Source organism: Mastigoproctus giganteus, chromosome 2, assembly GCF_048544385.1.
Source record: "Mastigoproctus giganteus isolate SK-2022 chromosome 2, ASM4854438v1, whole genome shotgun sequence".
NCBI classification, from domain to species: Eukaryota; Metazoa; Arthropoda; class Arachnida; order Uropygi; family Thelyphonidae; genus Mastigoproctus; species Mastigoproctus giganteus.
Window position 1 is genome coordinate 220,685,748 of NC_143576.1, and position 15,236 is coordinate 220,700,983.

General features: G+C 37.0%; 1 protein-coding gene across 1 annotated transcript in view; it reads left to right on the plus strand.

Moving 5' to 3' along the window:
• Nucleotides 1-425: 425 nt before the first annotated feature.
• LOC150090150 (uncharacterized) overlaps nt 426-15,236 on the plus strand; it is a 93,221-nt gene continuing 78,410 nt past the window's right edge. Inside the window, exons 1-2 of the mRNA XM_090390178.1 lie at nt 426-440; nt 9,728-9,903. Coding sequence (XP_090246304.1) covers nt 426-440; nt 9,728-9,903 — 191 coding nt within the window. The remainder of the gene's footprint in view (nt 441-9,727; nt 9,904-15,236) is intronic.

Here is a 15,236-nt window from a genome sequence, read left to right on the forward strand (position 1 = left end):
GGAAATTAAAACACTATTATACAACATTGAAGAGATTGTCGCAAACTGTAGCCAGTAATGCTGACGAGGTGCCACCTGCATACGAGCAAAAATTAAAATAAAATAGAAAATTTAATAAATAAATAAGCAGAAGTCTTCACTCACCCAGGGAAGCACGGCGGCACAACTCCTACTCAAAGTATGGAACAACTTCTGCCAGAAACAAGCTAGGAAACTCCTTACTGCTTAACCCAATGGCGAATGCGACACCCACTAAAGAAGTAAAACATAAAAAAATTAAAGAAAGTTTAGGTGAACCACAGTGACCACTTTTTCAAGAGGTATCGTTCAAATTTCTTAATCTTGGTAGAGGTTACAGTGAAACAAAACATGGCTCCAGTCCCCCCATAGAACCACAGACACAAGTGAAGTTTGTTTAGTGAACGATGGCCTATTTAAAGGTAAGATGAGTAAAATCCAGAGAAAAACTTCTTTTGTATATTCTTGGCAGAAGTAAATGAGACGTTAGAGATAAAAGATGTAATTGTAAATAATTTGGAAGAGACTGGCCATCTAGACTGCAATTTTTATAATACTGTATAAAATTTCAGTATTTAATCATTTTTTATTTTTGGGGGGGGATCTGGTGTAACATACTAGAGAATACATTCAAAAGAAATATCTGCAAAATTTAATGGTATACTTTTTCTGATATGTTAAATTTATCACTAATATAGCCCATTGGCATATAAGACTATAACGCGCTGTTTGTATTATGCATAGAAATGCTTGTTCATAAAACAATTTTCATGTTGCGCGAACTCAAAAATCCAAAATAACTGAAGGGAAAAACCCTACTTCGCCTATGGTCGGCTTAATTACAGCCCAACTGAAGAGTCCTTTAAGAATCCCTACAATCTCTGTCGCTATTCGAACCCAATCCTTTAAAATCAGTGACCAGTGGTGAAACCACTATGCTGTCGCAGAAGACCTCATGGCAATGTAAAAAAAGAACCCTACAATGTGAACCATTGTAGGGTTCTTTTTTTTTACTTCGAAGGAAAAGGCCATTTCGGGATGATAATATGGTTACTCATCGTACTAAATCTGTTCGTGGCACCAAAGCCTAGCCTAGGTTGCGATGGCTATTTATTGCTTGATGTATCTAGTTGTATGCAATAAAAGATTTATAGCTCACCGCTGAAGGAACTACAGTAATTGTTGTTATTTTTAAGGGTCTTTTCATAACGTGGCTGAGTTTGTTGGTCTCAGGCGACGGTAACATGGTTTTTTCTCCGGGTAATTGTATCTGTATCTTTACTGTACAATAAAGATTTTCTTCTAATCGGGTTTTCGTCCAGCAAACAGTAAAGCGATCACAGAACACATGCAATTTACAGACATATATTATATACGCGCAACATGGCCTCAATAAGTTAAGTTGCTGATGCGCCTAAAATCCTACTACTACAACAAATTTTATCGTTTTCTTTTCTTTTTCTTTTTTTACACTGCTGCCAATTTAGTAAGTATCGAGCAGAGCTACATGAATCACCCCCCCCCCCTCCGGAAACTTCAGCACAATATTTTAGGCTAGAGTATACATTATATTACATTATAATTTTATACTTCAAAACTTCAAATACTATATAAATATTGAAGTTTATACTGGAAAATCTCAATATTTAATATTGGACAATATATTGTCCAGGTATTAAACATTAGATAAAATATTGTTTTATAAGGCTTTAAACTGCCCACAGCAACTCTTAATCTCCATCGAGCTTTAATCAGATCGCGTCTGAACTATGGCTCTCCAGTCTATGACTCTTCCAGGAAGAGTGCAATAACACGGCTTGAACCTATCCAGCACAATACTCTCAGAATGGCGTTAGAAGCCTTTAGAACTTTCCCAGCTCAAACCTTAATATGTAGACGCTTACGAGTTACCATTACATCTCAGAATGAAAATTTTATTAGTAAACTTGCATCCAAAGTTTGGAGTCCGCTAACTCATCCTATTTGGCCAATAACTCTTCCAGCATCAATGAACTGAGCAATATAGAAATAAACTTTTTTTTTCAGGTAGGAATTTACAGATCGAAAATTTAAAAAGATGTGGATCCTTCCATGGGCTACACTATTATTGTTAAATGCTGTAGTTGTTTCAGTCAGTGAGATAGACATTCTTTGGCAAGTTTAAATATAAGACACCTTCATACTCTCCACACCTAAAGTTATACTCAAAACAATCAAATATACACTGATGGCAAGAAATCAGATAAAACAGTAGGTGCTGCGGCAATTTTACCTGCATTCACCGTTTCTGCTTCTCTACCAACAGAGTTTAGCAATTTCTTTGCAGATTTTTTTGCCATCTACGTAGCACTTAGCTTAAGCACGTAGATTCTCAAACCAGCACACAGCGTATCATCTATACCCATTCTTTAAGCTCTATCAACTCAGTGTAGATGAAATATATAATTACCACAAATCAGATCTAGACTGATCCAGCTATAAGACAAACAATATACTGTGGTATTCTGCTGGATTCTGAAACACTTGTAAATGAAAACACAGATCAGTCAGCAAAACAATCAATAAATTCGAATGTGTTTGATATGAAAAGCCATCTTCAAGACTATAAAAATATTACACAAAAAGCCTATTTCTCACAATGGCAAGAAAATAGCAACAATAAAATTATGTAAATTAAGACCAGGCCATACTTCTGGACTTTCAGTACCAGGAAAGTCAGAAAGGAAGAAGTGGTTCTTGCAAGAGCATGCATTGGACACTCTCATATAACACTGCCAGAAGCGAAGGCCCTCACTTAAGATGAATTAATATTAATTTATATTAATAACTTAAAAGGCACAATATGGCCCCTGCAGCCCTTGTGCCTAAACTTTCAATATATTAGCCTTCAACATCGACAATATCAACAACTGGCGATAACTACACTTTAAATTCATGGTTATGTTTGTGTATTCATTTTTAAACAAAAGTATATTCAACACTAAAGTTTCCGTATGTGTGTGTGTGTGTGTAAATGTGTGCTTGTGTGTCAGTCAGAGAGAGAAAGAGAGAGAGAGAGAGAGAGAGAGAGAGAGAGAGAGGAAAGGAAAGAGCGAGAGCGAGTGATACTTTTAGCAGAAGGTTTCTTTGTCAAGCTAGTTCAAGGTTTCAAAAGAGCATTAAAACGACCATGCCATTTTACGACAACGTTATCATCATTATCGTAAATAGTCGGAGAAAAGTACTCATTCAGGATAATGCTTTTCTCCCAAGACTATTTTTAACAGAGAGAATGCATTAATGTAATTGAAATCGTTGTTATTTTTTATTGATCGAGAATAAATACCATCAATTTATGCAAATATATGGAGTTTCCAAGTTAGTTTTCTGCTGTTGTAATGTTGTAATAGATGTTTAGAAACTTTGCTTGCATAAGAAAACTGAAGTTATAATGTAAAAATACGAACGTTTCCTACAGTATTTATGTGTATTAAACGCATCTGACCACGAAAGTTCTCTCTCTCTCTCTCTCTCTCTCTCTCTCTCTCTCTCTAAAGCAAATCAGAGCTATATCATTATATCAAAATTGTTACAACCAGAAAGCAATTAATTCCACAAACTTAGAAATATTTTGCCATAATTGTAAAGAAACTCCAAAAGCAACAACAACAACAAAAATGTATCTTGACACTCATTTTGCAGTCCATGTTGTTTTTCTTTTTTATTCATAGTTTCCTCAAAATTTCCGTCCCTCATCAGCTTGCAAATTTGAGGTCCAACAAAAATACTTTGGTTTAGCTTCTCTTGGGTGATCGATGGAAATTTCGTAAAAAAGGCAGTTGAAGCAGAGACCTTCCCGAGGTAAAGCTTTCACAAATTGTTTCATCAAACCCAGTTTGATGTGCAAGGGCGAAAGTAGGACTGTTTTGGGGTCTACACGTGGTTTATGAACCTCGTGTAGTTCTTTGATCCACGCAGCGAACTGTCGCCCTTTGGCCAGACCTTGACATTCCAGTGCTTACTCCTTGCCAGTCTGTCCCATTCACACTAAAAGCAAGGCATTTCTATGTAGCCAAATTGCTATCCAAGTAACATGCCTACCACTTTAACGTCAGCACAGACCAACCAACCATGTCCTTCTTATTTAATTTGTCAACAACTTCTTCAAGTCCTAGTATGTTTCTTTTAAATGCACAGAGTGAAATACTGGAATTGACTCATATTTATTTCCATTTTGGAGCAACACACCTTTTTGCTGACTCTTCTTTGACTAATAATTTGACTAATTGCTCTTCTTTGACTAATAATTTGACTAATTCTTCTTCTTTGACTAATAATTTGACTAATTCTTCTTCTTTGACTAATAATTTGACTAATTCCTCTACTTTGACTAACAATTTGACTAATTCCTCTTCTTTGACTAATAATTTTACTAATTCCTCTTCTTTGACTAATTCCTAAATAGTTCATTAAGTCATTTATATTACTGTAAAAAACCATAGAATCGTCCTCAGAAAGTAGGGGACTAGTTCTCGTTCTCTGTCAGTACCATGCGAAAAACGTCCCATGTGCTAGAAGATTTTTTGACTTAAGTCTAGAACCGAGTTCTGCAGATTCCTTTGTAAAATTTAAATCTCTTACCAGATCACTGAGTTCATGCTGTGAACACAATTGCGGGCTGGACGCAATGTCTCCAACCGTGTAGACTTTAGTTTCATCTACAGAAGCTTCATTTTCAGCACTATCTGCTGTTACATTCTCCAAATAAATGGAGGACATGGAATTGGCAGGTTATCTCTATGTGGGACTGGTCTAATGGCAGATGGAACATTAGGATACACAATGACTTTCTTATCCTTTGTATTGTATCCCTCTACATTAACTAATCAAAAATAATAGTCATCACAGTGATTTGTAGGCGCCCACCAAATCATAGGAATTGCAAATGGCATACCCTTCTTTTTACAATTTTTCCACAATCTCAATGCAGGTTTGGCAAACTTTTATGTGGAGTCTATTGTTTATCTTAGTTTCCGAGTTTCACTTCAAAATAAGCATAATACAGATTTAGAAACGCAGCTATCAGTACACAAACGTCGAAACCATGTAGAGCGATGTAATTTGCCACTGAGCGTACATAGACCAGTGAATATATTAAAGTCTTGCATGTAAATAAATAACTTTATATAATTTTATGGTAACTAGTAAATATGAGAACTTCATATTTTTTTAATTATTATTATTATTATTATTATTATTATTATTATTATTATTATTATTATTATTATCTCTCTATACATTAAAAAGGTTTTCCTCCTAGTGATATTTATTTGAGCCAATGGGAGAAGAGGGCAAGGCAATTACAAATGCAATTAATTATTGACAACTTCCTCCATAACGTTCAACCTCGTGCACGTTCTTCACTGTCTAACATTTGATGTTCCATTGTAACGTTTTTTGTATATTAATGATTATTGTATACAGTATTTGTAAATAGTTTAGTATTTTGTAAATATTTTAAATATTTGTATGGTTTGTAAATATTTCATTTAAATATTTTAGTCCTGCTCTTTGGATGCAACAATATTCCTCGTGCATTATGGAACCCGAAGCAAAAGACCTTTTCCTAAGCGACCTATGTAAAAGCAGGTAAATAATTAGATAGTGATATTTATTCGACCTTGATAATGCTACATGGTGAGGATGGGATAGCCAATGGGAGAAGAGGGAGGCGGGTCACGTTGTACAAGTGGGAGGACAATTACCTCACTACAAATGCATAGGTAAATCATTACATAGGTCATTTTCTGATTAGATATCGATCAGTGCGTTTCGACAGGTGTATTTTTACGTGGAAAAGATTTGACTTACTCCGTCATACATCCACGGGGGTGGGCGAGCGTAGTGAGCAGGGGCGGAGTCCCCTAGTTATTATTATTATTTCTCTCTGATTGGGGGTGCCACCACGTGAGGGGTATTGCTACCATGTGCACAGGGTTGTTGTTATGTCTGGTGTTATTGTTGGTCGAGGAACTCTCTGACTATCTTACAGGTGTTCAGGATTGCGACTTTCTGGAGTTCTTGGGAGACCTATTGCTGCTAGGCTGTTATCTAGGGTCTTTGGCACCCTATCAGTGGTTGACACGATGATCGGGATGGTCGTTACTTGTTGCGTGTGCCGCATCTCTTCGATCTCCTGCCTTAGGTTTGTGTACTTCCTGATTTTTTCTTCATGGGTTTTCTGGCGGTTGCCAGTGTTGGGTACCGCTATGTCAATCAGATTAGCCTTTTCCTTTTTGTCCACAAGGGTTATGTCCGGTTTGTTGTGCGGATTGTCTTATCCGTTATTATTATTAATTAATTAATTTATTTATTTATTGATGTTTTTGCTATTTTTGTATTCAAAATCCCATAGCCATTTTTAATATAGCCATAACTCTGTAACTGTTTAGAATCGGACGCATATTTATACGATTTTTTAAATTTATTTTTTATATTTTCTTGCTTTGGTAGGTACAAGCACCTCTACAATTTTGTTGGTGTAATTTAAGAATACGATAATTTCAATTCAATACGATTACATTACTCAGGTAATTTTGGTGTATATGAATACACATCTAAAGAGATGTGTATTCCTGTTTGCCTGTTTATTTTTATTTAAATTTCACTGAATGAATTAAATAAATAAAGAACTACAACCTGTCTTTCTTACTGACTTTTTTTGAAATAAACTTTGGCGAGGTTGCGTGACTGCCAACGGCAGTCCTGTCGAACACGAAACCTCGCCAAAGTTTATTTATGTATTCTCAGCATTATATATTTTTTAAAAATGTCTTAGTGAGACATCCAGAACTATAGCAGTAATTAATGATTACAGTAAGTAATAATTATTGCTTTATATTAAAGAAATACAGTAATCATTTATTAATATATATATATTTTTAAGTTTATTATTCCAAGCTGAGAAATTTTAATGGAAAACTATCTGCCATCGAGATTTAATTTTAGTTCAATGGAAGAAAGTAGTAGTAGTAGTGGTATGTGATGCAAGAAAGCAAGTGTATGAGCTTATGCAGCCTCAGCCAAAAAAAAAATAAAAAAAAAATCACACAACCATTCCCTCTAAATGTTTGTCCACTTCCTCCTTGAATTTATTTAAGCTATCAACTTCCACAACGACAGATGGAAGTTTGTCCCAGCAATTAACCACTCGCTGGGTAAAGCCAAATTTCCGCACATTTATTCTATATCGGTCTTTCCTCAATTTGAATTTATGCCCCCATAGGTTCGTAATCGGAACAAGTGGAAGAATCCCATCAGAATTCAGCGTGCTCAACCCATTCAGGGCCTTATACACCTCAATCAGATAACCGCGCAGTTGCTCAGTCTCCAGCTGCTGCAATTTGGAGAACTTAAGCCTCTCTTGATAAGAGGATCCCTTCATTCCCCTCACCAATCTTGTTGCCCTTCTCTGTGCACGCTCAAGCAAATCTACATCCTTCCTAAAATGAGGCTTCCAGACCTGTACGCAGTACTCAAGGCATGGCCTGACCATTGCCTTATACAGAGGGACAATCACCTCCTTTTCCCTGCTAGCAAAATTCCAATATATCATTGACAAAACCTCATGACCTGCCCTGACAGCCTGTCTGCATTGCTCAGAAAACTTCATATCTGACTGCACAATTACTCCCACGTCTTTTTCATTTTCTACCACCTTAAGTGTAGTACCACACAGTTGGTACGTTTCTCTGGGGTTACTTCTACCCATATGCAGTACTTTGCATTTGTCAAGGTTAAACTTCAGTTGCCACTTCTTAGCCCATCTGCCCAAATTATCTAGATCCTGTTGCAGTAGCACACTGCCATTACTGTCATTAAAAACCCTGCCAACCTTTGTATCATCTGAAAACTTCGACACTAAGCCTAATATACCTTCATCAATATCATTGATAAATATACAAAACAACAGTGGACCTAACACCGAACCCTGTGGGACTCCACTAATAACATTAGTCCACGAAGAACAGCACCCATTGATTACCACCCTCTGTCTTCTCCCACTTAACCATCCTTTTATCCATAGTAGCAACTTACCCTTAATGCCATTCTGCTCCAATTTGTACAATAGTCTTCCATGCGCAACAGTGTCAAAAGCTTTCCTGAAATCCAAATATGTGATATCAAAATTATTTTTTGCATCCAGTTCCTTTGTAACCACATCATAATATCCTATCAAATTTGTCAGACAAGACTTTCCCTTAACAAACCCATGCTGTGTCTGAATTATTGCTGCAGTCTCGTCTAGATGATCCTGCAATGCATCTTTAACCGGTGACTCCATTATTTTACCCGGAACAGAAGTTAAACTAACTGGTCTGTAATTACTCGTGTCACTCTTCGATCCCCCTTTGTGAATTGGGGATACATTTGCACATCTCCAGTCCGTGGGAACCTCCCCTGAGTCCAAGGATGCTCTCATAATTATGGCTAAGGGTTTGCTTAGTTGCTTTGCCGCCTCCTTTAATATAACTTGATAGATCCCATCCACCCCAAGTGCCTTTCTTATGCTTAACTTCAACAATTTCTCCTCCACTTTGCTCTCAGTTATTACAAATTCATTAAGTATCCTGCTACAATTTGATAACCTTCTGCCATTTTCAAACCTTAATAACTCCTCATGTGTGAATGTAGATGCAAAATACTCATTCAGAGTGTTTGCTATCTGAGCAAGATCATCAACAGTCGAACCATCGATGTGAAGTGGACCAATCAGATTCATCCCCTTCCTTTTAGAGTAAAGAAATCCTTGCTGTTTTCTCTTAGCATCCTTTGCCAAAGATTTTTTGTAATCTGCCTTCGCTTGCCTAACCTCCTTTGTGACCTGATTACAGACTAGCTTATATCTGCCATAGGCTTTTGAGTCGCTTGATAATTTATATGCATCCCATGCATTTTTTTTCTCTGTTACGGGTTTCATTAGTTCATTTGATAACCATTTAGGCCTAAACCTTGAACAATATTTCTTAATAGGTATGAAACTTTTAGTAGCATCCACGATTAATTCCTTGAATGCTTCCCACTTAGAATTTACTGTTGGTAACATCGCCAGTTGATCCTACTGCACAGAATTTAAAAACTGTCTGAGACCACTGTACTCACCTTTTCTGAAGCAAAAATCCTTTCCTTTACTCCTGATGGTAATTAAATCGTTAAGTAAATCCCACGTCAGTACACTGTGATCATTGCCACCTAGTGGTTCCTTTATCTGAAAATTCTTAATACACGAATGATCAACCAGATAAAGAGTATGATCTGGTTATCAGTAGTTGTTAAAAGTTGTTAGAACAGTATCAGTTACTCAAAATAACCTTTAGGTTCTTTTGTTAGAAAAAGGGAAAAATCCCTAAACGTCATTTTGTTTATATAGTGCAAAATAGCTCTAAAAATAATAATAAAATTCTTTTATTCTTACCTGCTTTAATAACTCCATTCATTGAGGTGCCAAGCGCGAAAGATACTGCACTATGTAAGTCTACTATTGGACATCGAGTGATTTCGTCACTGGCGCTTGTAGCAGACGATAACAGTTGTCAGGAGAGAATCAGTCTTATGGTAGTGACAGATAAAATTGGTTTTGCGTTGATGTGTGCTGTTTAAGTTTATAGTTTACTGTGCTTCGCGATTTTATTTAAATAGTGCTTTCATATATGATTTATTTTTGAAATAGGTCTTAATAATAATGACATCTACGTGGACTTCAGGTTCTGGTTTTGTTCCACCTTCGTATTATGAAGCAACGGAAACACCGAACACTTTGGGCGGCGATTTGACTTTCGTAGATTTTCTTCCGGGCTGCCGCGAACCCGGTGGTTTATTTGGTAAACCACAGTTCGAAACATTCAGGTAAATGCAGCTCTCTTAGAATTTTATCAACAAGCATGTGTATTTGGTATATTAAGTATTATTTTGTATGGCATTAAACAATCCTATTAATTTTATCGTTACACTTAATGCATTTTTCGCATATTTCACCGAATGTTCAGCAAATCACCTACATACATGTTTATTTATAAAATTGTCGTGTAAAACAAAATGAATCTGAGTAGTTAAACTTGCGTTCACACTTCAGGGCGGAAATTTTTATTTTTTGGTGTAAATATTTTAAACGAAAATGAAATTTCTATAGATGTATAAGAAGAAGACAAGTAAACAAGAAGCCGGGTGAAATTATTGTTTAATAATAACATTTAAAATAAATATATTAAAATCCGCAGATCGCTAACTATTAGAATAGACTAACATAAATTCAAACAAGCTAACCTTTCTCTATGGGTTCCTCGAAAATAGTCAGGATTATTACAGGACTTTGCGGCGTTATCCTCAGACCAGGATGAATCGTTTGTTTTGGCACCTACTTTATTTTTTTTTCCTTATAGCTTTTCTATAACCATTTAAAAAACGTTTTTGGTTCTTCTTGTGTAGCGGGGCACGTGTGTTTGTATCGACCCCTTTCTGCATTGCCTTGAATGGGTTTCTACTCTAGATTGTACACCATTAGATTAAACTACGAAGAGGTAATTTTATTGTTAATTCAAATAGCGAATTCGTTCTCAATGCTATTCCCTTCCCTGTTTATTGTCAATAGCTTAATTTTATGTATTTGGGGGAATTTTAGTATCGGAATTTATAGTTCTAGTTTTTGTTTGTTTGTCATCGCTTGTATAATCATGATTGAGAGTTTCCTCCTCGAATGGTGATATGTTTAATAAATTCAGATTATGGGGATTAAAATTTCATATTTTATTATCCAAAAAATATTGGGTACTCCACTAATCCTGTGAATTCATTATTGTATTATGTATTATGTATTTGTAGCTCTGTTGTTGACTTTCCTTCAATTGCATCGCTGTTATATTAAATAAACAGCAAATTCATTTTATTGCCAAAAATACAGGCGCTCTTCATTATCTCATGAATAGGGGCTGTTGAGGAGAAGGGACCTTGGCGTATCTGTTACTTTGGTCATAGTGTGCCAGTTCACATTGACCTCTATCGCGTATTGTGTTTATCGCCTATTGTGTCTGTACACGTGCGCCTGTTTATGGGCTGATTTATATGTTGCGCTTGTAACGTGGCGCCTAATTTACAAGAAGCGTGTATGCGGAACTACTTCATACAGCTCGTGCAAAGGTACTTTGGGGGCCCGGATGCAAAAGGGGTTAAGAGACCTCGTTTATTTATGTTGAGACTTTGATGGCTCCCTCGGTTGGGACTCCACTTGATCGGGGGCCCTGATGCGGGGCAGCCAGTGAACCCTCATTTGCACGGCCCTGACTTCATCCGCTTGAGATCGGCTAGCTAACTACAACTGCTATTGAAGAAGCATCTAAGAATGCCTTCGATCTCTGGTGAGATGCGAACACAGCCCTCGCCAAAAGAATCTCGAGACAAGAAGGGGGGGAAAATAAAAGAAGAAAAATCTTATATGGGACCGTTAATACAAGTATTTTACTGATTATCGCAATGCCCAGCATCTATATGGAGTGGTGTCTTATTATTCCATATTTTTCAAGATCTATTATTCCATATTTTTCAAGGGCACAGTTCCAAAACGCTGCCTCCAGCATAAGCAAAAGCATAAAGAGACCCCTCTTTATGCTTTTGATAGAAGTCAAGTCGTCCAACGGCCCGCCATCTAAACGAGGACCTGCCATTTTGAGTAATGGAGGTGTGACTATCCCACTAAGCAAGCTAAAAAACGGGAATTAAGTGATGTGGTCGCAATCTGTGTTTTTATAGGCATGAATAATTTGCATAATGTGCGGCTTTGTAAGGCGGTAGATCGAAATTTGCAATTTGCATGCCAGGATGCCTATTATATGAACTTTTCGCCTTCTGCGACACTGTTCAGAATAAAATATTTATGAAAAACATTTTTTCTGTAAATTTTGTCGAGCAGTGTAGAACTAATTTTTCTGTTAAAAGATCTAAACCTCCTCATTCATTTCATAAATATATGTGGTCAGTTAGCTTACTTTTTCCTACAGAATCAATATCGATGTTTTCACTCATTACTCATATCATTTTCTCTAATTACTGTATTTGCTTTATTATTCCTTTCGCTTCAAAGGCGATACTTGTACATATGTTCTCTCTGACATTCCTTGTCAGAGACTTCCCAGTAAGGAATCTCCTCTGGCTTAAAATCTCTCTGCCCTATTCTGTGAAATCCATCTGTTGCGTCTATCATTCTCCACGTATCACTGAATTGTTTGACTTCTTTTCTTTGAAACTCGACTTTCTCCTGTATAACTTTCCGGACAGTGAAGAATTTTCTTTGCTGATTTTAATGTTTGCAACTCCAGTTGGCTTCTGTTTTCTATTTACATGGACCCAACCGATCGAGATGCTGAGGCTTTTGCAATTGCTAATGCAATTAGCAATTGCTAATTTACTTACCTTGTTTATTTACCTACCAGAATACAACGATATTAATCACACGCCCAACAGTCTTGATTTTTTTTCCTCACATACAATCCTTCAAAGTACACGGTCAATGTTAGTGGTCCTCTGAGCACTCGGATCACAATTTCGTGATGATCTCTTCTCCAATGGAGCTTCACTTCATGGCCATTCTTACCCTTGTGTTTTTTGGCATTACAAGAATATGAAATGGCATCTGCGATATTTCTATTCTTTCCTTGGTTGGATTACTGTTTTAAATCTTCTGATCTCAGTGCGCAGATCGTGTCATGAAAGTATTTATGTTGGGATGAAATTCTCTATTTTTTTATTCTACCCTAAAGTCTTATTCTTTATCTAAACCTCGGTTTTCCAATAACTGTACTAAGGCTGTTCAAGATAAGAATGTTGCATATTGCAATTGACTTGTATCTAAATCTGCAACTTTATTTTCTGCCTATACGATTCGCAAATTCATCAATCCCAAATTCTCTGGCGATTGATCCATCAATCGTCAGAGAATTTGCAGCCAATATCTATTAATCAGTCCAAACTCGATTTTGACCAGACTAAAAGTGGAAAACTTGTTTCTTGTTCAAACAATAGTTGAGTATTCTGGTCTCTTAGATATCGGTCGCAAATTCTCTGCATCTACATCTATCCCTACCTCTGTGTGTGTGTGCGCGAGTAGCACAGTGACATTGTCACCGTCCTTCCCATACCGGGTGAAAAGGGCCCGGGTTCGAATCCCGTCAATGACTAGAGAAACTTTTATGGGCTTTTTTCACTCTGTGGTGGCTGAGTTAGTCGGTCTCAGGTGTTTATAACGAGGTTCCCCTTCCCCAGAAATTCGAGTTTTTCGTCCAACAAACAAGCAAATCGACCAGAGATTACACGTAGTTAATGAACATAATACGTTTGGACAGATAAATGAATATTCCTGTTGGGTGTGACATTTTTATTTTATCCCTACCTCTGTTTTAATCTGATGATTCCAATCACCGTAAGCTAAAGACAAAGCCGATTTACAAAGCCGGTGTTCTGAGTTTGATTTTCTGTTTTCTGGACGAAAACTTCGAGTTTCCGAGAGAAAAAACGGTAACTCAGTCACGTTGTGAAAAATACCCATAAAAATTCTTCCTGTCATCGACGAGATTCGAACTCTGGCCTTTTCCACCCGGTATGGGGAGGACGGCGATTCTACCAACTGTGCTACCCACGAGGGCGACGATCTTGGTAAAACACCTATCGTACCCTGCACATTCCACTCAATGTCTCCCGTGATCGTCCATCAGAAGGATGTTAGAAGAATTCTAAACAATTTTGATGTCAAGTAAGCTCCAGGTCCTGATAGTATTTCTCCTCTTGTTCTCAAAAGCTGAACTCCTCAGTTTGCTCCTTTCCATATTGCTTTATCTTCGCTATCTTGTTCCACTGGTGTTTTTCTTTCTGGTTGGAAATTTGTTCATATCCAGAAGTTCGTAAGAAGGGGGACAAATATCTCATTTTGCCCTCGTGGGTAGCACTGTGAATATAACACCGTCCTTCCCACACCGGGTGCAAAAGGTTTGGATTTCAATCTCATCAATGACGTGAGGAATTTTTATGAACTTTTTTACAACTTGGCTGAGTTAATTTACAGCCCCAAATATAAGATTCGTCATAACCTTTGTTACTTTGGCGCTAAACAAATACCTTCCCTTCCTTCAAATTTTCGCCTCATTGCACTTACCTTTATTCTTTCTAAAGTAATGGGGAAATTCATGTTAAACTATCTCGAATTTTTCCTCTAATCAATATGGATTCCATCAGTGTCGAATAACTGGCGATATATTCATCTTTGAATAAATTCCATGAAACATTTGATGAACTCAGAGAGTTGCTTTTGGCATTTCTGAGGCTTTTTGTCGTGTTTGGCATAATGGACTTCTAAATATGCTTCCATCATATGACCCGTCCACTCTTTTTTTGCAAATGGGTAGCCATTATTCTTTCTGAACGCTCACTGCAGGTGATGGTAGCTAGTTGGCTCTCTGTCTTCTAATTTCTCCACTAATGTTAGTATGTTACAAAGTTCAGTTCTTTTTCCCACTATTTTCCTATTTTACATTAATTACCTTCTACTGGCTAGAAATCTTATGCAGAGTTTTGCTGGTAGAAGGTAATTCTCCAATGGTGAAAAGAAAACTCTCCTTTTAAAACTGAGTGCTTTCATATTTCTCACAAAAATGTGTATTGCTCTTATGGTCATCTTCGACGACAATCAGATTTCCAGACAAAATCACGTATATCGATTAGGGATTATCCTGACTTCTAATCTTGTTTGGCATATGCACTTCACAAATATTGCCATCTCTGTGTCGATAAACTGGGTTTTCTCTTTCGCTCGAGACGTTTTCTTATAAAACTCGTCCTAACATGAAATATTGCTCCTACATTAAGGGTGACGCCTCGAAACCTCTCGACTCCGTTCAAAAAAGGGAAGTTCAAAGTCTTTCCACTCTCTGTCTCATAGAAGTTCTGTTTCTGCTGCATGTCTTTTTCATAGATACTTCCACTGACACTGTTCTTCCGAATGGTATCTGTAATGCATCACCAGTTAACATCTATTCACTTTTCAACTCTAAACTGGAAAATCAACTTTTTCTATTCCTCATTTTTCCCTTTTCTGGAACAGCTTCCTTCCCATGTATTTCCAGATAACTGAAATCTACAGAAATTGCTGTCTAATATAAATAAATATCTTTTGCCTTCTCAGCCTTCAACCTGTACAC